This window comes from Pseudophryne corroboree, chromosome 5 (assembly GCF_028390025.1).
Source record: "Pseudophryne corroboree isolate aPseCor3 chromosome 5, aPseCor3.hap2, whole genome shotgun sequence".
NCBI classification, from domain to species: domain Eukaryota; kingdom Metazoa; phylum Chordata; class Amphibia; order Anura; family Myobatrachidae; genus Pseudophryne; species Pseudophryne corroboree.
In genome coordinates, this window is record NC_086448.1 from 377,856,245 (window position 1) to 377,883,097 (window position 26,853).

The 26,853-nt window shown below is 45.0% G+C and overlaps 1 protein-coding gene across 2 annotated transcripts in view; it reads left to right on the top strand.

Annotated features, from left to right (window-relative positions):
- PKD1L1 (polycystin 1 like 1, transient receptor potential channel interacting) overlaps positions 1–26,853 on the top strand; it is a 608,224-nt gene that overhangs the window by 248,162 nt on the left and 333,209 nt on the right. For both annotated transcript variants that reach the window (XM_063922691.1, XM_063922693.1), the window contains exons 24-25: positions 17,251–17,490; positions 22,489–22,602. In XM_063922691.1, coding sequence (XP_063778761.1) covers positions 17,251–17,490; positions 22,489–22,602 — 354 coding nt within the window. The remainder of the gene's footprint in view (positions 1–17,250; positions 17,491–22,488; positions 22,603–26,853) is intronic.

Consider the following 26,853-nt stretch of genomic DNA (forward strand, 5'->3'; position numbering starts at 1 on the left):
GGTCTTTCGTCATTCATTTTATCTTATACCCCAATCTCCACCTCCGAATGTGTTGTGTGGAGGTATTGCTGGCAAATAAGAAAAAATCAGAAAGCTTCCTGTGAAGTTGATCTTTGTTTCTCTTACGTCCCAGAAGATACTGGGGTCCATTTAGTACCATGGGGTATAGTCGGGTCCACTAAGAGCCAAGGGCACTTTAGAAATCTGATAGTGTGGGCTGGCTCCTCCCTCTATGCCCCTCCTACCAGACTCAGTTTAGAAAATGTGCCCAGAGGAGCCGGTCACGCTGAAGGAAGCTCCTGAAAAGTTTTCTTCATTTATTTTATATGTTTGTTATTTTCAGGCAGGGCTGGATGGCACCAGCCTGCCTGCTTCGTGTGACTTGGGGGGGCAACCTCTTGAAGGGTTAATGGTCCCGTTCCCCGCTGACAGGACACTGAGCTCCTGAGGAACCCGTTCCCAAGCCCATCACAGCGAGCTTACAGTGCCGCAGCATGCCGCCACCCCTAACAGAGCCAGAAGAATGAAGAGTGGTGAGTACTGAGTGGGGCGTCGGCCATTATGGCGGCATGAGGGTACGGAGAAGCACGGCTTCTAAACGGGGCGGAATGCGTCTCCGGACACAGTACACAGTACCCATACTGGCACAACAGCCTTAAAACGGTTTTCTCCATTTTAAGCACCAGATTCCTCAGCCAGTATAAAAAAAGCGGGAAGACCGCGCACCATGGAAGGGGCGGGGATTCACCATGGGAGGATCCAGCAGCTCACCAGCGCCATTTTCTCTCTGCAGTGGACACAAACGCTGACAGGACAGGGATGCGCAGCTCCTCCAATGTGACTCCAGATTACCTCAGCGGTACCAGGGGCCCATAGCGGGGGGGGGGGGACTATTAGTGTACTAAGTCCCCTGTCTGGGTACTTAGTCTGCGACCCGGCTAAGCTTGGCATTAGCGGTAAGGGTGTGGTGGGTGCTGGCTCCAAACAACTCTGTGTCTCCCTGAAGAGCTCTTTGTGGGTTAATTGTGCTTAACCTTTTCCTGTGTGTGTGCTGTCACATTACATTATGTCAGGCAAAGAGTGTGTGTCTTGTACCGCAGAGTGTTCCTCTTCACCAGGGGGCTCACTACTGGGTACTCAGGGTTCACAGACTAGCGGGGCTGAACCGGAATGGGTTAATTCTCTTAAGACAATGATCTCAACTCTTTCTACAAAATTGTAAAACAGACTGTGGATGAGTTTATGAACAGAGACTCAGTCCCCAAGACAGCGTCTCAATCCCCTCCCATTTGTCCGCAAAAGCGATCTCTGGCCCATATCCTGCAGTCTGACTCCGACTCTGACAGGTCAGACATAGAGGAGGGGGAGGTGGACTCAGAGGTGTGTGTGTGTGGGGGGGGGGGGTGATGCAGCTCTGTCACAGGGTATAGAGGCTCTTATAAAGGCTATCAAAGATGTTCTGCATATTCCTGATAAGGTGTCAGAGGAGTGTGAGGAATCTTATTTTAATGTAAAAAAGAAGTCCTCAGTCACTTTTCCTGCGTCAAAGGAATTGAATACCCTGTATGAAGAACCATGGGTTAATCCTGATAAGAAGTTTCAGATCCCTAAAAGGTTACTCTCATCTTTTCCTTTTCCTCTGTAGGATAGGAAAAAATGGGAAAATCGATAATGGATTGATAGTGGACGCATCAGTCTCTAGGCTGTTATGTAAAATTGTATTGCCTGTTCCTGGTGCAGCCTCCCTGAAAGACACGGCTGATCATAAAATTGAGACTACACTCAAATAATTGTACACTGCTGCTGGAGTAGCTCAAAGATCCACTATTGCATGTGCGTGGATCACTAAAGCCATTGCTAAATGGTCAGGTAACCTAATTGAGGGTTAAAGTATATAAGAGAAAAGAGAGAACTTCTTTGCTTGGTGCACTCTTTGGAAAAATAAAGGAAAAGACAATTTTATTTTTATATATAATGATATATTAATCGTAGAAGTTAAGACGTAACCTTTATTAAATTTATATTAAAATAAAGTCTCGTATAAATAACATGAATATGTTAAATTGGTGTTGGCAATTGGGCAGCGAATTATATAAACAATTTACTCCAAAATCCTGGATGGTAGATAACAGGAGAAAATATAAAATCTGGTTCTAAATTGAACCTTATTAGGCACTTTTCTAAAAGAAGGATATATGACGGATTGCATAAGCAGATTTGTAAAAAACCTGATTGGATAGAATCATTATTGAAAAAATGCTTGCCTTTTCCCTTAATCTATTAATAAACAATAAAAGAGAAAAAGAGGAAAGAATAATAGAGCTGAATCTGCTGTCAATGTTAGATTGGAGTGTCCCGATCATTTTAACCTACTACACCGGGTATTCCCAGGTGGTCTCCCACCGAGTACTGACTCAGCCCTATACTGTCTAGCTTCCAAGATCGGACGGGATTGGGCATATGCAGTATGGTATTGTTAAATTTGTCTAATTTACAGGAAAAAGCAATACCTAAATACAGAAATGTTCAGGACGCTGCGACCACTAAGCGTGTGTGATAAACCTCTATGAAATGCGTACACGTTGTGTAAGCATGGCGTCATGCTATAAGCACAAAGTAGCTACACGTGCGGCAAAAATACCCTTTAAACCCCTAACAGGAAAGGAATGCGACACCAATTGTATATGTTATGTTGTGGTCCAACGCAGCAACAAATATTTACTTAAAAGGGTGTTCACAGAATAATCAACACTATTACAGAGAAGAAGCTACAACCAATGGATACATACGCTTGTTCGCCTGCGCCACCCGGATCCGGTCCTCAGTCAATCTGGAAAGATGACCTTCAGAGAATAGACTGAGGCTGGTCAGGAGGCTTGGTTTTCATACAATAGTCCAAAGCATGAAACAAAGGAAACTGCAATCTCTTCTTTCATAGGTCAAAGGGCTGGTCATTTACAGTACATGAGGGGGTCATAGGTCGGTTTGAATAGGTGGGCGATGCCTGGTCCAGGTGCACTTGCAGGTGTCCTCCACTGGGTTCCCGCCGAATATCAAGAGTACAGTAAATACAGTGTGATATTAATAATATATTCCTGTGCATATCTATGTGCAGGAGTGTGCTACTTTCTGCAAACTGCCATCGGAATATTGCCCTTGGAAATACTGTACAGCTGGATACCAAACACCACATCCTAACCTAATTCTGTCCCCTCATATCCTGTAAAGTTGAATCCCTCTGTTGTTATACTTCCAAAGTAAATGTAACTTGCTGGTGTGGTGTGTGTAGGCTATGTGTAAATTATGCACTATATGGATTAAATATCAGATATGTCTTTGTGGCTTTTCCATGTGAATGCGCATGCTACTGTATTTACTCATACCACACGTTAATACGCAGGACTTCGTGAGCCAATATACGCAGCCTGCGGGCATGCGCACGCATGGCAGAACAAGCACACGCACAGAGGCCACTCTGTGTGGTGTTTGCACGTGATGCGTGTGGGTATAATATTTTCGACTTCAACAGTCCACCCTTTGGCAGTAAACAATAACTGCCATACATAACTAATAATACTGAAAATATTACATTTACAATATGTACAAAATTTTGGGTTACAGGGGAAGAGTAGTAGGTGGTAAAGATATAGCCTAGTGGGATAGGAAAAAGCGTGTATGTATGAGTAAATGTCTGAGAGGCATGTATCATTGTGCCGTATATGTTCTAAGTAAACTTCAAAGTATACATTAAATCCTTCTCATCCCGTATTAAGGGTCTGTACATGGGCAAACAAACACTACCGAGATCTTTCTAGGCAAAGGCCATTAGCCCTCACCTTTCCGGCTTCTTATACCAACAAATGGGGAGCACATTTATCTGATGATACATGTGGGGAAGATGTATGTGTATGCTATTATGTGTGGATAACATTTATCAACTATGTGTGTCATTAACTGAAGATTGCAGAGATGAGGGTAAGACACATAAAAATACATTTACATAAATTTGGGTACACTGAAGTCTTTTCTGGTTGGATGTTTCTGGGTAGAGGGAAAAACAGAAAAAATGGTGAAAGAAACAGGTCATGAAATTCATTTACAATCCTTATCACAACACTGTTTCTACAGATGGGTCATAAATCAATCTGCCGCTGTTACAATGCCCTTGCTCCTTAGACTCATAAAATTTGTCCTGTGTTTGCACCGCCTCAAAATTCGAACACATCTGAATATCAGACCAATAATTATGACGACACCCAGGATACAGAGGAGAAATTTTCCCACACTCGCAATTACATTTTGGGCCCACTCTCCTAACCCAGAGAACCATTTGAGTGGGTTCAACCATGAGGCCCAGCCGGTCAATTCATTACCCACAGCTGTCAAGGTAAGGTTGTGTTTATGTCTGAACTCCCACTTCAACTGCAAGATCTCGTCCATCTTTTGATCGATGATCTCCATTGGGTCTTTGGTACTGTTCGTGATATACGTACAGCACTTCACACCATATTGAGTTGCCAGAGTAACACAGTACCCACCTGTCACAGCCGTGACGTAATTCAAGACCACCCTGTGCTGGACCAGCTCCTTCTTGTAGGCCTGTAGCTCCCTACCCATATACCTGAAGGTGTCATCATACATTTCAGTGATATTATCTATCAAGTTCACCAGCGCATGGATTTACCTATAATTTATAATTCCTCTGGACCGTATGGGTAACGTCTAATGCGAGAGGAATTTGAATCCCGGTGGATTCATGGATCAAATCAGAGGCTGCGGGCTCTATCCTATCTATGAGGTGTCTCTTGATAATGTGTTCATAATGTGTATGAGTATAAGGAGTCTGAGCGTTGCGGTGAATATCTTTCATTCTGTCATGTGCAATGGTCATAACCTCTGGTAGTACTCTGCCAATATAACACAACCCTTCAGAGCTCGGAGTAAGCAACTTGTATGCTTTCCTTCCACATATGAAGTAGGCATCATCTGGAAGAACATAAGGGACAAAATGCAACAAAACCATATCACAGATTTTTTTCTTATAAAGAAACCGGTCCCCAGTTCTCCCATTTGCTCAGTACAAGTATCGGGATGGATGATGTGGGCACAATACCCCTGCAACACTTTCCTGCCCACATGGTTTTGATCCCACGTGTATACCTATATCGAAAGTACCTCCCACTTGTGGCTATCTTACGTACAAGTTCGGAGGTGATGGGTACTTTATCAGCTCTACGTGAGAAGGTCATTGTCTGGTTATTCCATGTCACTTCCCAAATTCCTGGTTTCCGGAAATTGGACACGTTAAAGCACAACAGTGACCTATCTACGTGGTACTGGTGGAGCTTCAAGCTAGGGGGCCTAGATATATTGAATTTCTTGTCCACCGGTCTCCCAACGTAATTCGAGTACCTCATTTACTGTTAAAGGGTATGGCACTAATCCCGATTTACTCTGTCCTTGAGGTACTTGTGAGCACACCCAGCATTCTGTTTGGTTTAAGACTGTACCCACTAATGAGTGATAATCACTAAAAAGATGTCTACTCATGTCAATATTACTGTTTGACTGACATCTCTGGATGCACCCATTTTCAACTATGTTTTCGCAATACCTACATATGCAGTATTCATCAGACAATAACCCTTCACATTGCCTCCGAGCTCTGTGACTACCAGATCTCTTACTGATATCAGCTTTGACCAAAGTGATGTGCTGATCCTGGGGTCCTACGAATCTGTACTCTCCATCAGGACCCATTCCAGATCCTTGCTCGACGTCTCGGGGGCCCTCACAAAAACAAATTTTCCTGATTAAAAAACAGAGTCACCAGAAAAAGCCGGAACAGTCTCTTGATGTAGATCCATTTCGCTAAGGAGCAAAAATAGAATAGGGAAAAAAAAGAAAAATGCAGTGGGGAGTGGAAAAAAGAAAAATGTTACAACAACCGTCCTTGATTTTGTTGTTCTCCATGCTCAGGTGCCATCCAACAGTCCTGCCTCTCAGCCTTCCCGGAATAGATTCTCTAGTAATACGAGGTTCTCTTCACCTTTCTCTTTGTCACAAGTTTTCTCCGGGTCAGCGACCTACTTGCAGTGGGACGAGTGGACCCAAGTTTCTCTCTCGGCAACCTTTAGTGCTGTCGTGCTGGTCAACAAAACTTGATACGGCCCTTCCCACCTGTCAATGAGGCAACCTGAGCATAGAAAATTTAGAATCATCACATAATCCCCAGGTTCAATGTCATGACAATTACTGTTTGGTAGGTCAGGAATCGCCAGTTTTAGATTCCTTTGTTGGTTTCTCAGTTGCTGGCTCATCCTAACCAAATATTGCACGGTCATTTCATTATTGCACTTCAAATCATCCTGGGGGTCTATAATTACATGGGGTTGTCGTCCAAAAAGAACTTCGAAGGGTGATAAGTTAAGCGGTGACCTGGGAGTGGTTCTGATGCAGTACAACACTAGTGGACGTGCTTCTGGCCACAACAGTCCCGTTTCAGCCATCACTTTGCTCAGCATGTTTTTAATAGTGCTGTTCATCCTCTCCACCTTCGCACTGGCCTGTGGCCGGTATGGAGTATGCAGCTTACTATTAATATCCATCAGTTTGCACATGACTGAAAGACTTCACCTGTAAAATGGGTACCCCTATCACTTTCAATCATTCTAGGGATACCATATCTACACACATTCCTGCACGATTTTCTTTGCAGTGAACACGGCAGTATTTGTGGCAGCGGGGAATGCTTCTACCCAGTTTGAAAAGACATCGGTACATACTAATACATACTTTAAATTCCTACAGGGTGGTAACTAGGAAGTCGATTTGTATTACCTGGAAAGGTCCGTCTGTAGGAGGGATATGGGATGGCTCCGTTGGTATTGTCTTACCAATATTCTTCCTCAAGCAAGTAAGACATGTCATTGCCTTCTTACCTGCATGAGAAGAGAATCCTGGTGCACTCCAGTAGGCTCTTACCAACTTGCACATACCTTCCTTGCCCAGATGAGTCAGACCATGTGCCGCCTCAGCTAGGCTAGGGAGATATGCCCTGGGGGCCACTGGCTTACCGTGTCCATCTTTCCAATGTCCTGAGGACTCCTGACCATATCCCTTCGCCTTCCAGACTGCCTTCTCCTGTAGGGAACACAAATTTAGCATTTAGATTAATTGTTGTGTATTTGTTGTGTAGGGTAAAAACATCTCTAGAGGAGAGAGAAGAAGAGAAAAAAAGAAAATGTCAGGTTTGCGTTCACCAACGGGCTGTCACACCATCATGCATATCAGTGTTTGTACACAATTTCCCTTCACCAGTATTCTCATTCTCCACCCTTTGTGCATGACAAGGCACACTGCAGTAATACTGGTGCCATCGTGCTGGAGAGATATACCGGGTTCGGGCAGCACTCTGAAAGACCAATAAGGCATGTGGTGTATGAACTGTAATCGGGTCCATGTATTGTACCCTCCTGTAGGTGAACGTAAAAGATGGAGGGGAAAGTGTGAAGAAAAACAGAATAGAGGTTGGTAACATATAAGTTTTGTAGAGGTGAAGAGGATTTTATTAAAATGACAGCTGGATTGGGCACTAATGGGAATTGATTCCCTACTTGGTCTACTCCCTTTAAAGTTTGTGTTTGTTGTATCACTACTGGGACTATCCCAGCCATCAATCCAGCGTCCTGTCAATCATAAGTTCATAGGGAACCCGGTATTTTGCAATATAATTTCCTCTACCTGTGATGGACATGAATCTAGAACAGTGGAATGCAACAATAGTCTTTGAGGGTGTCTAACACACTTTGTACTTCCTGAGCGGGAGCACACTGTATGTATATCATATTTTAACAAAGTCTCTGTTGATTAAGTTAGTCAGGGGTCACTGCTGCTAGGAAAAGAAAAGAAAAAGGTTTAGCATCATAGAGGCCCAATCTTAACTTTTGCAGGTTTTGTCAAAGGGTAATGTTGCATTTTTCTTGTTCTTCCCATTTATCGAATTAGTGTTTTCTATATGGCTTTAAATTCTTACTATATATCCCATGGTCCCGTCTATGTGTCTGATAACATGGCTCGTGTTCTTTGTCTAGGGGGTCTATATTTACTATGTGTCCTTGTATTCCTACATTCTCTGGCCACGTGCCCTTCCTTCCTGCAATTAAAACATGTTATTGACCTTTTTCCATCGTCAGGGGTCTGGGGTTTAGGTTGGTTGGACATCCCTTTCAGCGCCTGTATACTTACTGCCCTCAGACTCTTCTCCTGCTGTTCTCTGTGTTTGGAGATATTCCTGTCATGCTCAATAGCAGACTCTCTGAGAGTATCTACTGTGACCCCTCTCCAATTAGGCAAAGAAGTCTGTACCCTGACTTTCAATGCCTTATTGAGCCCGTCCATTAGCACAGAGACAGCCACCTCCCTGTAATTCGCATCGTTCCTTATATCCGATACCCCAGTGTATCTAGCCATAGTTTGTAAAGCTCTATGGAAATACTCAGATGTCATTTCATTTTCTCTCTGTTTGATTGTGAAAATTTTGCTCCATTTTACAATTGTGGGGAAATACAATCCTAGTTGTATGTTAACTCGTTCCACATTCTCCTGATTGTATTCGTCAGTCAGACTCTATCTTACAATCCATGATAAATTTTTGGGTGTCAATATTAGGGGGTAGGCACGCTTTCAAAAGTCTCTGCCAATCTTTGTTTGTAGGTTCGTGGGCATTACCCAGATCCTTAATAAACTTCTGACATCTAGCTAAATGTCTCTGGGGATCAGGGAATTCTGAAATGATTGACCGCAGTTCTGATCTAGTCCATGGGCAATACATTGCAGTATTCCTGGTGAGGGTTACTCCCTGGCTATCGGTTTTCCCATTGGGAGTTGCTATTACCAAGACAGGATGTAACCCAACCATTCCATTTATAATTGGCTCACTGTGAGGTGTTACTGTCTCTGCGTAATGAACAGTCTCACACTTACCGGTCGCTGTGATCTCACCCATCCCTTCAGTGGGAGACACCGTCACTGTTCTTACTGGTTGGGCCGTGCCCACCTGAGTTTCCTGCAAGGTGGCTGCCTAGATGAGGGCTGAGATTAGGTTGGATCCATCATCTTCCTCCGACCTATGACCTTGGAGAGAACTTAAGACAGGGTACAATATGCATGGGTTAGGGTTAATACAATTTACATGAATGTTCCTATCATTTGTCGATGTACCATTGGTTGTAGCTGTTTCCTCCCCATCGACATGTGTCGGTAATTGTGTGCTCGCAATCACATTCCTGTCAGGTTTGGAACTTGCTGTGTGAGCCAGCTCCCTTTGCACATCTCCCTCTTGTTGCCATATATTTAAACAGTCGTTATGTCTGATCCTTTGTTCCTTAGACTCGATCAGACATATTCTATTCCTTACATTCTGCAGTGCCTCTGGTTTAAAACTACCCATCCTAGGAAATGATTAATTATTCCCCACAGTCATACATCTCCATTCATCACAAGACCATACTTACCACACATTACTAACCTTGCGGACCCTTTGGGCCCTTCCTCTCCTCCAGCCTGAACCCTGGCCACCGAACGCCTCTCACTTGTGCACTTGGCTCCTATTGTGGGCCTTTTAAACATAATCCTCAAATGCACAAAGAAAAGCAGTGAAAGTCCTTATTGAGTGCTTTCACTCACTCCAGTCCTTGCTGACCTGTACTACGACCTACTGTAAATAGTGGGATCACGATGTACCCAACCTTTGGACTGCTATCAGACCCTTCAGCACCGTAATTTCTTTCGGTGGAGGTTCTGTTAGAATATTTTCCTGAGAGGGCCAGCGAAAAATTCCTTTTCGGTATCTTTCCACTGGAAACATACTATCGATCACCCTTTCCAGTGAATGTCTACCAGGGAGATTCCCTGAAGAACATCAGTGAAAAACCCCTTGTTTACACAATCACGTCTGCATATGCTTTACAAAGCGCCTATGACACACCTACGCAAAATAACGCAAATGATATCACGTTGTGCATAACACACGGACGTGCGGTGCAATCGCACGGCCTATAGATACTAGTTATCTATATGCCCTACGATCACTGGAGTCGATTTTAAGCCGCGCTCCTCAGCCAGAACCTAACACTAAAACACTTCAAAAATCACAAACTTTTACGCTCCTCCAACACATTTTAGTACATGCCAAACTTCGTTAAATGCGCTAGGTTTTCTCACAGCTGAGGCCCTTCTAGCTCAGGCGTTTTGTCCACGGGATCCGGTTTTTCGAGGTTCAATACGTCCACTCCTACATTCAGCCCACACAAATACACAATGTTTTTCTGTACAGAAAAATATCACTCCCTTTGATTGGTAGGCTATCCCAGAGGTAGTACAGTTTAAACAATGTATTATAATAATCTGCTTTTAAAATTGGATAATTATTTGCTATGGTATAAATGTCTTCTATCCCGCCTTAAATTGAACTGCTATTGTGCGATTATAACTTGCGCTTGCAACTTCACGCAACCTTGCGTAAACACCTCCTGTACACTTTCCTCTCGTACCATACCACGTGTACAACGTGCGTTCGCAACTCACTAATCCACACTATATCACGATAAATGTGAGCAACAAAATACTACTGCTCACTAACACAACACACAATTGTTCCTTACACTCGCCGGAAGTCACCCCACAAAGGTAATCCTCTTTAGAGTGTATACCTAAACGTTTAGGCTGAAACTGCGTTTCGTGTTTTTATAATTACTCCCTTAACACACTAATTCAAATATATATATAGCAAATAAATGTATCCGATTTTGCACAGATCTATAATAACTATTATAACATATGGCTACGATATGTGAGAATGTATGCAATGTATCGGTACGCTTTGTGTACGCTTTCGCGCCAAGAATTACACACAATTAATAAACGGCTTTTTTCCTGTTTGTCCCTCGAGTTACACCAGCACCTCTAAGACTATACAGAACAGACGTGGTCTAACGACACAAGATGGTTTTAAACACAATGCAAGGTTACTTAAGATGCATCTCTGCAAAGGTACTTAAGATGCGTCTCCACCCTTTGTTGATAGATCAAAGTCTATTATGGCCTGCAAGTCTGTAAGTATGTGGTGAACCGGGCGAGTACCCAATTGTTAAGTTTGTTTAACTTACAGGAAAAAGCAATACCTAAATACAGAAATGTTCAGGCCGCTGCGACCACTAAGCGTGTGTGATAAACCTCTATGAAATGCGTACACGTTGCGTAAGCATGCCATCACGCTGTAAGCACAAAGTAGCTACACGTGCGGCCGAATACACTTTAAATCCCTAACAGGAAAGGAATGCGACACCAATTGTATATGTTATGTTGTGGTCCAACGCAGCAACAAATATTTACTTAAAAAGGGGTTCACAGAATATACAACACTATTACAGAGAAGAAGCTACAACCAATGGATACATACGCTTGTTCGCCTGTGCCACCCGCATCCGGTCCTCAGTCAATCTGGAAAGATGACCTTCAGAGAATAGACTGAAGCCGGCCAGGAGGCTTGGTTTTTATACAATAGTCCAAAGCATGAAACAAAGGAAACTGTAATCTCTTCTTTCATAGGTCAAAGGGATGGTCATTTACAGTACATGAGGGGTCATAGGTCGGTTTGAATAGGTGGGCGATGCCTGGTCCAGGTGCACTTGCAGGTGTCCTCCACTGGGTTCCCGACGAATATCAAGAGTACAGTAAATACAGTGTGATATTAATAATATATTCCTGTGCATATCTATACGCAGGAGTGTGCTACTTTCTACAAACTGCCATCGGAATATTGCCCTTGAAATACTGTACAGCTGGATACCAAACACCACATCCTAACCTAATTCTGTCCCCTCATATCCTGTATAGTTGAATCCCTCTGTTGTTATACTTCCAAAGTAAATGTAACTTGCTGGTGTGGTGCGTGTAGGCTATGTGTAAATTATGCACTATGTGGATTAAATATCAGATATGTCTTTGTGGCTTTTCCATGCGAATGCGTATGCTACCGTATTTACTCATACCACGCGTTAATACGCAGGACTTCGTGAGCCAATATACACAACCTGTCGGGCATGCGCACGCACGGCAGAACAAACACACGCACGGAGGCCACTCTGTGTGGTGTTTGCATGTGATGCGTGTGGGTATAATATTTTTGACTTCGACCGTATGGTAATAGGTTATTAATATTACAGACAAGTTATCTCCTGAATCATTGATGAGAGTTCATGAAAGAAGAAAGTTTCCAAAAAGTGTGCAGGTGGGATCTGCTTTTGATGTTAGGCAGTCAGTATGAGCCCACCAGTTGGAAAATTGCCTTGGGCTAAATATGACTAGATCATCATGGAGAATCCCGAAAAGAAAAGGCAATATCAAGAACAAGTGTATACGTTTCCACAATAGGGAGAGTCAAGACTGTGTTGCAAACAGTAAGAAAGCTGTCTGTTCTAGTAACTATGATACTAAACTGTTAAAAAGTCTATGTATCAAAGAGAAAAAGGGGTATTCAGTTTAAATGGTATCACAAGTTCTGTACAACATTCTATGTTCTTTTTCTGTGAGTGTTACAAAAGGTAATACTGTATCACTAAAATGAAGTATCTGCTTGTTTCCTGTGATACTTTTAGGAACAAACTGATATTCTCCAAAAAGGGCTCTCTTTCTCTCCCTCTGAGTCTTTATATAGATTTGTGTGGGAGAAAGACCTGAGACTATTTGGAAGAAAACTACTGCTCCAAAAAAGTTTTTCATGGCATAAGAATACTGCGATGTTGGCCACATCACAACAAGAGAATACCACACTTTCTGTGGAAGAACAAGAAGCCCTTGAGACACTTGAGAGCTTACAAATGGAACCCCTTACAGAACCATTCAGTTCAACACGACCATCATGCAAAGCCAAATCCACATTCTCCCCACAGGACAACTTAAGTCCTGAAGTTCAGGTTTTTCTTAACATGGTGTCACGTGAATTTGACACTATATATATATATAAAGAATAGAACCAGAACCAGACCCCGCAACTCCAATCTAAAGTCAGGAGAAAGAAGAACCCTAAAGAACTTCCAGGCATGGAAGGATGTGGAGATTAAACCCTCCGATAAAGGGGGCAACATAGTACTATGTCCAACTAAAATGTACATTACGGAAGCTTATAGACAACTTAACGATAGTAACTGTTACCGCAAACTTTTCTTTAACCTCACAGAAGATTTTACGAAAATTTACACAAGATTGATCAAAGAAGCACATGACCAAGGTACTATCTGGAGGAGGGGGGAATCCTAGTATCTCTGGATATCAAGGATGCGTACCTTCACATCCCGATCTGGCCACCTCATCAGGCTTATCTACGGTTTGCACTGCAGGACTGTCACTACCAGTTCCAGGCCCTGCCATTTGGCCTCTCCACAGCACCGAGGGAGTTCACCAAGGTGATGGCAGAGATGATGTTTCTAGTCCGCAATCAGGGATTGAACATAATTCCGTACCTGGACAATCTCCTGATAAAAGCACCGTCCAGGGAAAGGTTGCTGGACAGCATTGCTCTCTCAACCAAACTTCTCCAGGATCATGGGTGGATTCTGAATCTTCCGAAATCTCACCTAGAGCCAACACGGAGGCTCCCATTCCTGGGAATGATACTTGATACGGAGTCGCAGAAATATTCCTTCTGTTGGAAAAGGCATTGGTAATCCAGTCGATAGTTCGGGATGTCCTGAAGCCAACCTGGATATCGGTGCATCTATGCATTCGCCTTCTGAGGGAAATGGTGGCCTCTTACGAGGCTCTTCACTATGGAAGGTTTCAAGCAAGACCCTTCCAGCTCGATCTGTTGGACAAATGGTACGGATCGCATCTTAACATGCACCGTCTGTTGCCAAAAGCCAGGATCTCCCTTCTGTGGTGGCTACAGACTTCTCACCTCGTCGAGGGCCGGAGGTTCGGAATTCAGGACTGGATTCTGCTAACCACAGACGCAAGCCTAAGAGGTTGGGGAGCAGTCACTCAGGGGGTGCAGTATCAAGGAAGATGGTCAAGTCAGAAAGTCGTCCTTCCAATCAACATTCTGGAATTTAGGGTCATATACAACGTCCTTCTGCAAGCCTCACATCTTCTTCAAGATCGGACCATTCAGGTCCAGTTGGACAATGTGACAGCAGTGACATACATAAACCGATAGGGTGGAACGAAAAGCAGAGCAGCAATGTCAGAGGTGTCAAGAATTCTCCTCTGGGCAGAGAGAAACGCTGTGGTGTTGTCAGCGGTCTTCATTCTGGGAGTAGACAACTGGGAAGCAGACTTCCTCAGCAGACACGACCTGCACCCGGGGGAGTGGAGCCTTCACCCGGAGGTGTTCAGGTGCTTGACACATAGGTGGGGATATCCACAAATCGACATGATGGCCTCTCTTCTCAACCAGAAGCTCATGCGGTATTGTTCCAGGTCAAGAGACCCACAGGCGGTGACGGTAGACTGGCCATGAAGGGCCTGGTACGCGGACCTTCCGGAGATGCTCCTCGAAGATTTGTGGCCTCTTCGCAAGGATCTTCTGCAACAGGGCCCATTCGTCTATCAGGACTTACCGCTGCTACGTTTGATGGCACGGAAGTTGAACGGAGCAGGATCCCTAATAAGGCTATCCCAACTATGATCCAAGCCAGGAAGAGGGTAACGTCTAAGCATTACCATCGTTTTTGGAAGAAATACGTCTCTTGGTATGAGAGCAGAAAATTTTCTGCGGTGGAATTCCATCTGGGACGTTTCCTGCTTTTTCTACAAGTAGGAGTGGATGTGGGCCTACATCTGGGCTTCTCTCCCTGAGGTCCAGACGTTCTTGAAAGGTGCAACCTCCCTCTGTGCCTCCCACAGCACCTTGGGATCTCGATGTGGTGCTGCATTTCCTCCAATCGGACTGGTTTGAACAGTTACAGGAGGTGGATGTAAAATATTTTACGTGGAAGACTGTCACACTGTTGGCCTTGGCTTCAGCAAGACGTGTGTCGGAGCTGGGGGCTTTGTCTCACAAAAGTCCCTATTTAATTTTCCATGAGGTGAACTCAGAACTTGTCTGCAATTTCTTCCTAAGGTGGTGTCTGCGTTTCACATCAACCAACCTATTGTGTTTCCAGTTGTCACCGACACCTCTGCTGTTTCAAAGTCTTTGGATGTCATGAGGGCTTTGAAGGTATATGTGAAAAGAACAGCTCGTTACAGAAAGACGGATTAGCTGTTTATTCTTTATGATCCCAATAAGATTGGGTGTCCTGCTTCAAAGCAGACAATTGCACGCTGGATCAGACTTACTATCCAGCATGCTTATTCCACGGCAAGTTTGCCATGTCCAAAATCTGTACAGGCCCACTCTACTAGGTCGGTGAGTTCTTCCTGGGCGGCTGCCCGGGTTGTCTCGGCTTTACCGCTCTGCCGAGCAGCTACTTGGTCAGGTTCCAACATGTTTGCAAAGTTCTACAAGTTTGATACTTTGGCCTCTGAGGACCTTCAGTTTGGTCAATCAGTTCTGCAGGAACCTCAGCACTCTCCCACCCAGTTTGGGAGCTTTGTTACATCCCCGTGGTACTAAATGGACCCCAGTGTCCTCTAGGATGTAAGAGAAAATAGGATTTTAATTACTTACCGGTAAATCCTTTTCTCGTAGTCCGTAGAGGATATTGGGCGCCCGCCCAGTGCTTCGTTTTTCCTGCACTGTTACTTGGTTAAGTAATGTTGGTTCAGCTGTTGCTGTTCCTTTTTCAAGTTTGGTTAGCTTAGCTTTCCTCATGTTGTGAGTGCTGGTTCGGAATTTCACCAAAATCCTTATCTATCCTCTCGAAGTATGTCTGTCTCCTCGGGCACAGTTTCCTAGACTGAGTCTGGTAGGAGGGGCATGGAGGGAGGAGCCAACCCACACTATCAAATTCTTAAAGTGCCCATGGCTCCTAGTGGACCCGTCTATACCCCATGGTACTAAATGGACCAAAGTATCCTCTATGGACTACGAGAAAAGGATTTACCCGTAGGTAATTAAAATACAGTTGTTTTGTTCTCTTGAGGTTATATTTTATATGTTGAGATTTGCCTAAAATGTTATAGCAGAAATCTAAAATAAAAAAATTGTATATCTGTATTATTAGTTATAACTAATTTGTATCAAGGGGTGGTATTCAGCATGCCGGCTGTTGGGATCTAGGCGCTCATTATACCGGTGCCAAAATCCCGACACCCGGTATACCGACACCTATTCTCCCTCTTGGGGGTCCATGACCCCCTGGAGGGAGAATAAATAGCGTGGCGCGCGTAGCGCACCACCGTACCCGCAGCGTGGTGAGCACAGCGAGCCTGCAAGGGGCTCATTTGCACTCGTACAGCTGTCGTTATGCTGGCGGTCGGGATTCCGGCACCGGTATGCTGGCTGCTGGGATCCCGGCCGCCGGCATACCATACTACACCCATAACAAGGGTTTTGTTAGTTTGTTCTGTTAGTATTCGTTTGGCTAAATGTAATAGCCTGCAAGCTGCTGGCGGTGCAGGACTTTGTGCGACTTTGCCTGTATTTTTAAAGTGGCAATCATTTACAAGGCAAAACCAACCTATTTAAAAATGGTATCCGGAACCTAGGTCGACAGTACTTGGGTCAACAGGTCAACTTCTATTGGTGGACATGGTCGACATAGGAAAAAGGTTGACACAAAAAGGTCCCATTTTGACCATGTCCATGTCGACCAATAGTGGTTGACCTATTGATCCATGACCTTTAAAATTATGTGCATACTCGCACAAAGTCCCACACCTCTGGCAGCTCGCAGACTATTATATTTAGCCGGAACTCTCACTTCTGGTTAACTTTGTTGACGTAGTTCAAATTGCCATTCTCTTTATAAAATGAAACTGACTAATTGGAACTATATTTAAATTTTTAGACAAAGTTCACAGCCAAAAATATTGTATTAGTTGTTTCCACCAATTTTAGATTTAAAATAGCCATGTGAAGATTTTATCTTATCAAATATGCTTTATTTAATCATAACATAAAAGTATATATATATATATATATATATATATACACATGAAAGCATATAGAATTTCAGTATTTATTTTGTATTACTTTAGTATTTGAATTAGATTAGTATCTGAATTACATAAATATTAGGATATATGAATTTTTGGTAACTTTTTGAGAGTTTTATACTAATTGTTTTTTTTCATTTTGTTTATCAGAAGTACATTACATTAAACAATGAGCAACATTTTGCCGTTAACACAACTCTCCTGGATCTTCAGACCAACCTGTATGAAAACTCACATACTAATGTCCAAACCATTGGTTCTTCAACATTTTACCTGCCACAATTATTAGAAAATTCTAACAGAGGAAAAAACACAAGTATAACTTGTTACATTAGCCTAATTAAATATTTCAAGAAAAGGCCTTATTTTCTGGACACAGTGCCCTCTGAAGTAAGTATGTTTTGTTTTTATATCAATATCCGTTAATGGGCCAGAAGTAATGGCTTGCGAAACGGCAGGAGCTGGATGGGTTTGCCTTGTAAACGTTTGCTGCTTCAAACAAACGTACGAGTTCGTCCGGAGTCTTGGAGTTCCGGCCGTCTCACAAGCCATTACATCCGGCCCATTATATTATATACATATATATAAAATTTGTTACAGTGTTCACATAGCTACAGTGTATGCTTTTAACTATTAATTGTTCTTGAAGGGAAATTTTAGCACTTTCAACTTCAAGGTAGTCAAATATTGTCAGCCAGATTTACTGTTGCATGTAGCATGCTGATCATATTTGGGGTTGGTATTGATATCCCGGTGCACAGGATTCAGACGGTCAGAATGATGACAGCAGGATCCTGAGTATCAAAATCCTGACAGATTTTGGTAAGTATTTTAACTTTAACTCTATCCCTAACCCACCCCGGTTTAACCCTAACCATCCCTTCCCGCAGCCTAACCCTAACCGTCTCCTCCCACAACCTACCCTTAACTCACGCCTCCTGCAGCCTAACCCTAACCATCCCTTCCCGCAGCCTAACCCTAACCGTCTCCTCCCACAACCTACCCTTAACTCACGCCTCCTGCAGCCTAACCCTAACCATCCCTTCCCGCAGCCTAACCCTAACCGTCTCCTCCCACAACCTACCCTTAACTCACGCCTCCTGCAGCCTAACCCTAACTGTCCCCTCTTGTAGCCTAACCCTAACTCTCCCCTCCCACAGCTTAATCCCCACCTTCCCTTCCCACAGCCTAACCCTAATTGCCCTTCTCCCTCACAGCCTAACCTAACATAACCCTCCCCCTAGTGACTAACTAACTAACTAACTAACTAACCATACTCACTAACCATAGATCTAATCCCAGTACTTACCATCGGGATTCTGACCATTGGGATGCCACTGCCGACATTCTGACCGTCATGATAACCCCTCTCACAGCCTAACCCTAACCATCCCCCCTTGCAGCTTAACCCTAACCCACCCCTCCCACTGCCTAACCTTATCTCTGCCCTCCCGCAGCTTAACCCTAACCATCCTCTCTTGCAGCCTAACCCTAATTCTCCATTCCCACAGCTTAACCCCAACCTTCCCTTCCCACAGCCTAACCCTAATCACCCTTCCCCCCCACAGCCTAACCTAACCTAACCCCCCCCCCCTCCCTCCCTCAGTGCCTACACTAACCATAAACCTAACCCTATTACTTACCGTCGGGATTCTGACAATTGGGATGCCGCTGTCGCCATTCTGACCCTCATGATCTTGATCGTCAGGATAAAAACCACATCCCAGGTTTAATGTGATGAAGCTGCACTTCTATGGTAACATAACGCCATCTTCAGATGGTGCTATTAGAGGCTTTAGTCTGATTCCCGTACTCCTGCTCTGCCCTTCCTGACATCGAGCAGTCAGAGCAGAGCCCGGATCCAGTTTCTGTGATCAGCCTGTGTGTCTGATAGTACATGGCAAAAATAAGTAAAATAAAACTTACCTCAATTCAGGGATCTCTGACCGGTGACTGCTATTGTAACCTGTGTTGCAGAGACAGCACAGATCTGATATGGATTTATAATTGCAGCATTGTGATCCCTGTGCTGTCCTGCCTAACAGAAAAATAAAGAAACTGGTGGAGTTATCTGGTCTATGTGATTCCTTTCACACCTGATTAGCTGAAGCTGTGTGGTCAGCTAAGGTGCAGTGAAAGTCCCAACTGGCACTTCAGCTAACCACACAGATTAGCTTATCAGGGGGGTAATCTACGATCATTTACATGCGTGGGAATGTCCACATGTCAGGCCCCCCTGCTCACCCGCACAGGTACAAAAGCATTGCACGGTGGCGATGCTTTTGTACCTGGCGAGTAGCTCCCTACCTGGCAGCTCCTGCGCTCTGGTAAGGAGCTACCCGCCGCGTCCTGGGTCACATCATCTGCGTGTGATGTCACGCAGTCGCTGTGGCCCGCCCCTCAACGGTCCGGACACACCTCCGTTGTCCGGGCCGCGCCCCACCAACGACGTTCTAACGCCGTTGGCACGCCCCGCAACCTCCCCGCAACTGCCTCTGCCTGTCAATCAGGCAGAGGCGATCGCAGCCAGTGAGATGCTGATAGCATCTCACTTGGTTCCCAGGGTGCACACGCACAGTGCGGCCGCTGTGTATGCGCACTCCACAAAGTAATTCAGGCTGAGATCGCTGCCGCTGCAGCGATCCAGTCTGAGTTACCCGCCCAGGTTACAACAGCAGCCCACCTATCAGAGATCCATGTGTGCAGGTAAGTTTATTTCTATTTATTTTCCATTATAAACATCTATTTATTAATGCACACAGGTATCACACACAGGCTACCTGCTCCATCTCCACACTCTACACTGCCTTACTGAGCAAGTGCTCTTACAAGTGAAAATGAAGACTGGGAGCGCTGACAGACTTAGCATATATATATATATATATATATATATAAAAATTAATGCAGCAATAAAAACAATAACATAAAATGGTAGGTACTTAAATTACAAAATATAAATACTAATCACAATAGGAACAATGTAATAATAGATGGAAACCTACAGCAACCACATGCTTATCACTGCTCTATCAGCAGCACTGCTCTATCAACTTGATAACACTACTGTGTATTATAACAACATATGTGGTAATAACGTAGTCAAATAACTGGATATTGAAAACAAGTTCAGTAAAAAAAGCAATAAAAGAGAGGGCCTAATTCAGAGCTGATCGCTGCAACGGCAGAAATTGCACCCTGAACCCATTGTGTTGTGTGCACGCGCAGCGGCTGCACTGCGCTGGCACACAACACAATGTGCCAGGTCTTTCCAACCTGTTCGCATGCTGCTGTTTTTCGTAGCGGTGCGAACGGGTCGGTTCTGCTCTTGCGCGGCGGCCGCAGTGCGCAGGTGCATCGCTGGGCAACGACAAGAAGAACAAAGAAAGCGATCGCTACTGCGATCGCAAGAAGATTGACAGCAGAAAGGCGCTCTTGGGGGGGGGCAACTCATTGTTTTCTGGGAATGGTGAGTCCAACGCAGGCATGTCCAGGCGTTTGCAGGGAGGGTGTCTGACGTCAATTCCGGAACCGGACAGGCTGAAGACATTGCAGCGGGTGAGTAAATTGAAAACTACTCAGAAACTGCACAAAATGTTTTTGCATAGCACGGCTGCACAAGCGTTCGCAGCCTTGCTATGCAAAAAAGCCCTCCCCCACAGGCGGCGTCTAGTTAATCGCAAGGGCAGTAAAAAGTTACTACGTGCAATCAACTCGGAATGACCCCCACAGTGAGATGTGAATCACTCTCACATGTCAGAGATTGTGATCATAGATGTGCTATTTTTAGCACATCTACAATCAGCTCTGAATCACCCCCATAGTCAGCTTGTGAAAGCATCCGGTCGCCTTGTATAAACAATGTTACTTTTGAGCATTGCCCATGGTGATTGCAGACCATCAATGCAATTACCCATTGATGGTCTGCAATCACCATGGGAACTTTTCCTAGAACATCAATTTTCCAGAAACCATCATCAAAGGTACGTCATGTAAATGTATACTTTTGGTTACCGCCTGCCCTAGGCATAGGAAAACTAAGAAAATGCCTAGGGGCATGTATTGCAAGCCTAGGGATGTCTCAGCTTGACAGTGGGCAGCGGTGGTTTGCAGGGCACTTGATGGCATTATGTGAATATTGAGCAATATGGGGTGGCGTAATGTTAATAAAGAGCACTACGTGTGGCATAATGTGAATAAGGAGCACTATGGGCTCATAGGGGGCTATTCAATTGTTTGAAAAATCAGTTGGGTGTCTGTTTTTTCCTATCTAATATACAGGAAAAAACAGACACCCAACCGACTTTTCAAACATTTGAATTCCCCCTCCTTGTGTGAATAATGGACACTACTGTGAGGTGTAACATGTACAAGGTAAAGGGGTACTACTGAGTGGCATAATGTGAATAAAGTACAACGCTGTGTAACGTAACATGAATAAGGGGCAGCATCGTGTGATATAATGCAAATAATGTTGTACTACTGTGTTGCATAATTTTAATTTGGGGTACTATTGTGTGGCCACGCCCCTTCCCTGCAAGAACACGCCTCTTTTCGTGATGCACGCCTGCGGCGCAATGCTGTTGCTGGCACATGGCAACAAACAGAGTGGGTGATGGCTGTTGCTGGCTGCTGCTGTGATCTGTGTTGCTGGGTGCTGAGCTGGGAGAGGTGTGCAGGGTCAGAGACGGAACTAGGGGGGTCATTCCGAGTTGTTCGCTCGTTGCCGATTTTCGCAATACTGCGATTAGTCGCTTACTGCGCATGCGCAAGGTTCGCAGTGCGCATGCGCTTAGTTATTTTACACAAAAGTTAGGTATTTTACCCACGGCATAACAAAGCTTTTTCATCGCTGTGCTGATCGTAGTGTGATTGACAGGAAGTGGGTGTTTCTGGGCGGAAACTGGCCGTTTTATGGGACTGTGCAGAAAAACGCAGGCGTTCGAGTTGCAAAACGCAGGAGTGGCTGGAGAAACGGGGGAGTGGTTGGGCAAACGCTGGGTGTGTTTGTGACGTCAAACCAGGAACGAAAAGGACTGAGCTGGTCGCAATGGCTGAGTAAGTCTGGAGCTACTCAGAAACTGCTAAGAAATTTCTATTCGCAATTCTGCTAATCTTTCGTTCGCACTTCTGCTAAGCTAAGATACACTCCCAGAGGGCGGCGGCTTAGCGTGTGCAATGCTGCTAAAAGCAGCTAGCGAGCGAACAACTCGGAATCACCCCCTAGCAGCGATGCAAGTGGGACCAGACAAAATCTTGCTTAGGGCATCAAATTGGTTAGGGCAGCTGCTGCTTTTGCTCTATATTGTATATTTACGTTTGTTTTACTCAATTTCTTATCTTTCATTTACATAACGCTTTTATGTTGGATATTTGCTTATATTTTATTAGCATAATGGCTATTTTTCAAGCCTCACTCTCTACGACTGTTCTACTGGAAGGAAACTCAGCACTCGTGACATTGTAACACCATTCAAAATGGAGTTTGAGAACAAAAGAAGCCAGGTAAATCAGTACTTTCTTGGTTATAGATTACATTAAAATTAAATTAGCACTAAGTGGCTCTAGTGTGAAACCTTGGCTATTTGTATATTTATACACATTGTGGCCACTTAATTAGGTACATGTTTCTTGAAAGCAATTGGAGTACATTGAGCTCATTGTCAGATTTGGGAATCATCTTGAGATGGAGTGTGCTTTTGTGACATGGCGCATTATCTTGCTGGAGATCGACATTATAAGATAGTTAAACTGTGGCAAGCATCAATATTCAGGTAGGTTGTTTCATTTAAATGGTGCTCAAATTGTATTGGCGCGCTAGAACCCATGTTCACTTACTGTAGGTTAGTTTGTGGCCGGCTTCTTCTCCTTTACGATGTCTGGCTTCGATCTCCGGCTGCCTACTCCCGACACGCATACTGCTTTTAAAGGGTCATATGCACCAAAATGTGACATCACATTTGGCGCAAAATTTGATTCTCCTTCTTATAAAATGGTGTCTCTGAACACCAACAAGTGCCCGAGTATAGGCTCCCAAACGGGTGGTATTCATGTGACCGGCATTCAGCAGACCAATGGTCACATGACTTCCCCAAAATCCCGCCTCCTCACTATCCCGGCGGTCGGCATGCCGACCAACAGGGACTATTTCCACTCGTGGGTGTCCACGACACCCATAGAGTGGGTATAGAACCCGTGGCGACCGCAACGTGGCGACCGCAGTGAGCCCACAAGGGACTTGCTGCACTCGCCCCTCCCCGCCAGAATCCCGGCGTCAGTATGCTGCCGGGATCCCGGCATCAGTATGCTGACCGGCGGCCAGGAGACCATCAGTCAGCCATACCACACCCCTCCCAAACCATACTCCAACATTATTGCATCAATGCTTCCCTAGTCAGTTCCTAGGTGAAATTTTTCCCAGACTGTTGTCTCTCCTGCATCCTGTTACATAGTTACATAGTTACATAGTTTGTGAGGTTGAAAAAAGGCAATCTGTCCGTCGAGTTCAACCTATTTGAGTTCTCCAACTCTATATTATTTTCAGGACTAGTTTTATCTGTTTGATAAAGTCGCCCGTTGTGTTGTATTTCCTCATTTTATTATAACTATGGTATGTGATCTATCCTCCATAACCCTGTATTTCTGCAGCGGGGTACACTGGGTTCCACAGGGCATAACATCGGGGTGTAGAGTAGGATCTTGATCCGAGGCACCAACAGTACTAAAGCTTTGACTGTTCCCAAGATGCTCAGTGCCGCCTCCTCTATAACCCCGCCTCCGTGCACAGGAGCTCAGTTTGTAAGTTGGTGCCTGCAGTGCAGGCAGCTAACAAGCAGTAGCCCTGAAAAGAGTTTTTTAAAGTGAAGAAAGAAGTCTTCAAGGGCTGCAGCAGAGGCACTGTATGGGCTAGATGTCATTCTGACATCTCCTGCTGCAGCTCCGTCTCCTCCCCCAGTGGCGCTGTATACTCCCGTGTCCCTGGTTGCCGGGAACTTACAGTGGAGGGCTCCGGTTCACTACATCAGGCACACACACGAGTTGCAGCTCTCCGGGATCGTGTGGCCGCACTCAGGGAGGAGGTAAGAGGGTCCCCAAGGTGGGACCTGCTGGAAATCGTGATCCGGCGTGGCCGGTAGGCGGGCCGTGCGCGCTGGCGTGGGCACTGTGGTAGTACAGGGACCCCACTAGACCACCAGGTCAGGGGCACAGGTCGGTTTTACTAAAAAAAACTTTTACATATGGCCCACTGTACCCGGTGGGGAAGTCCAGCAAGGGGATAAGGCTCTGACCTGTAGCTCCTCCCCCAGGGTGCCATTTAGAGTAATTGTTCCCGCCCTTGAGCTGCATCTCTCTCTCCCTTTGGGCGCCATCTTCACATGCTGAACTGATCCTGGGACTGTTTGGGCAAAGCCTCCTCTGTAAATCCGCCTGCATGTCAGCGCTGTGCATTTTAATGGACACTTGAGTATTCTACATGTCTGTTGACAGTGTTAGTTAAGAAACAGTGCAGTACTTCAGGGTTATGTAGTACAAGTACCCTGTGATATATATCCAGTCTTTACTGTGCATTGATATATCTATTGATCTGTATAGCTTTACATGTGACTATGTGTGTGTGCATAAAGCTTCTGCGTGATTTCTATTCCGTGTATCTCACTCAGATTGCTATCCCTATATTCTGTACCCTGAGGGGGGCTAAGTGCGTCAGAGCTATTTGATATAGGTGTTTCACAGGATATACTTATTGTGTATTTTTCTCTGTGATATTCAGTCACTATATACCTCTTGAATCCTCTGTTTGTGCTATCACAGGGGGTTCTTGATTAGGTATTATACTGCTGATATTGTACTGTGTTGCCCATTGTTCACACTTTCATATTATGTCAGCTTCAAGGGGCAATGGTTCTGCGGCTGATCCCACACTGCGTAGTGGTGACGCTGCAGACACATTGGAGGAAAACATAGCAGCGGAGGGTTCAGGTTCTGGGGGCTCCCTGCCCCCCAGTAGGGCCGTAGCAATGGGGGTCCATAATGACCCATCTTGGGCTACTTTTTCCTCTCTACTAAATACGCTGGTAACTAGCCTTTTGCCCCCTATGGGACCTCAGGTACAGCCACATATTGTCCCTGTGGTTAATCCACCGTAGGCAGATCTCCTGTCCACTCAGTTACAGCAATTGAATCACTCACTGAACAAACAACCTAACCCTTGCCTTCCTAAGACCAAGGGGTCCTCTAAGCGGACCATTACTTTCTCACAATCCAACCATGTTCCAGACACTTCGTCTGATGAAGATGGCGTATATACTGAACCTCCAGACACTGACCCAGATGTTTCTGATGGGGAATCTTTTTTGCAGGTGGATTTTCCTGACTTATTGGAGGCTATCAGGCTGATTCTTCATATTGATGATGACCCAGAACCTGTAAGAAACCGGATAGGTTTAAACGTCAGAAGGTTATTAAACAAGTTTTGCCTCATTCTGACCACTTAGTTGACATACATCAGGAATCCTGGGAAAATCCAAGAAAGAAATTCACACCTCATAAGAAGATGCTGGCTCGCTATTCCCTCACTGCGAGCTAAGTAAGAATTAGGAAACACCACCGCCGGTGGATTCGCAAGTGGCGCGGCTGGTAGTGTCCTCTGCTCTGCCTGTAACTACCGTTACCTCTCTGAAAGAACCGATAGATAAGAGTGTGGAGGGTTGCTTAAAAGCTATTTACACCCTCGCAGGAGCTGTGCATTGTCCCACTATTGCAGCTACTTGGGCTGCAGAAGCTATTGAGGCATGGGCTCAGGAGGTGGAAGCAGAGCTGCCTTCCAACTTTTCTGATAATGCTAGACAGTGTCTCTCATATATTGTCACAGCATCTCATTACATTAAGGAGGCGGCTTCTGATGCCGGTATTTTGGCGGCCAAAGCTTCTACTACATCCATTTTGGCTCGCTGGATTCTCTGGTTACGGTCCTGGTCTGTGGATCCGGGCTCTAAGAAAACCCTGGAGGTGCTCCCTTTTAAGGGAGACATTCTTTTTGGTGAGGATCTCAACAAGATTGTGGCTGACTTAGCTTCTGCTAAAACTGCGTGTCTACCTAGTACTGCTCCTTCGGTCCTGAAGGTTAAGAGTACTTCTTTTCGTTCCTTTCATCCTCCAGGTAAAGCAAAGGGTCAGGTGTACCCAAAACAGGCTTGCACTTCCAAAACCACTAAGCCCAAACCTAAACGTGCCCGGGCTGCCCGTCAGCCTGCTTCCAAATCAGACAAGCCTGCTGCATGACGGGGCGGGCCTCCCACTGGGGGATCCCACGTGGGAGGCAGACTTCTAAGGTTTACCCAGGAATGCTTGAAGACCACTTCAGATGCCCGGGTACGGGAAGTCGTCACTCACGGATACGCTATATCCTTCAAGAATCGTCCCCCTCATCGATTTTGCCTGATAGACATCCCTTTGGATCAGGTGAAGGCAAAAACTCTTCATTTGGTGGTACAATCCCTCCTGGACACAGGAGTGGTAATACCGGTGCCTCTGGCTCAGAGAGGCAAGGGGTACTATTTACCGCTGTTCCTAATCCCATAACCGAATGGTTCCTCCCGGCCCATTCTCAACCTCAAATCCTTGAACAAATGAACAAATTGGTGAGAGTCTCCAAGTTTCAGATGGAAACTCTTCGCTCTATTGTTCTGGCTTTGGAGCCAGGGGACTATATGGTCTCCCTGGACATACAGGATGCTTATCTCCATATTCCTATTG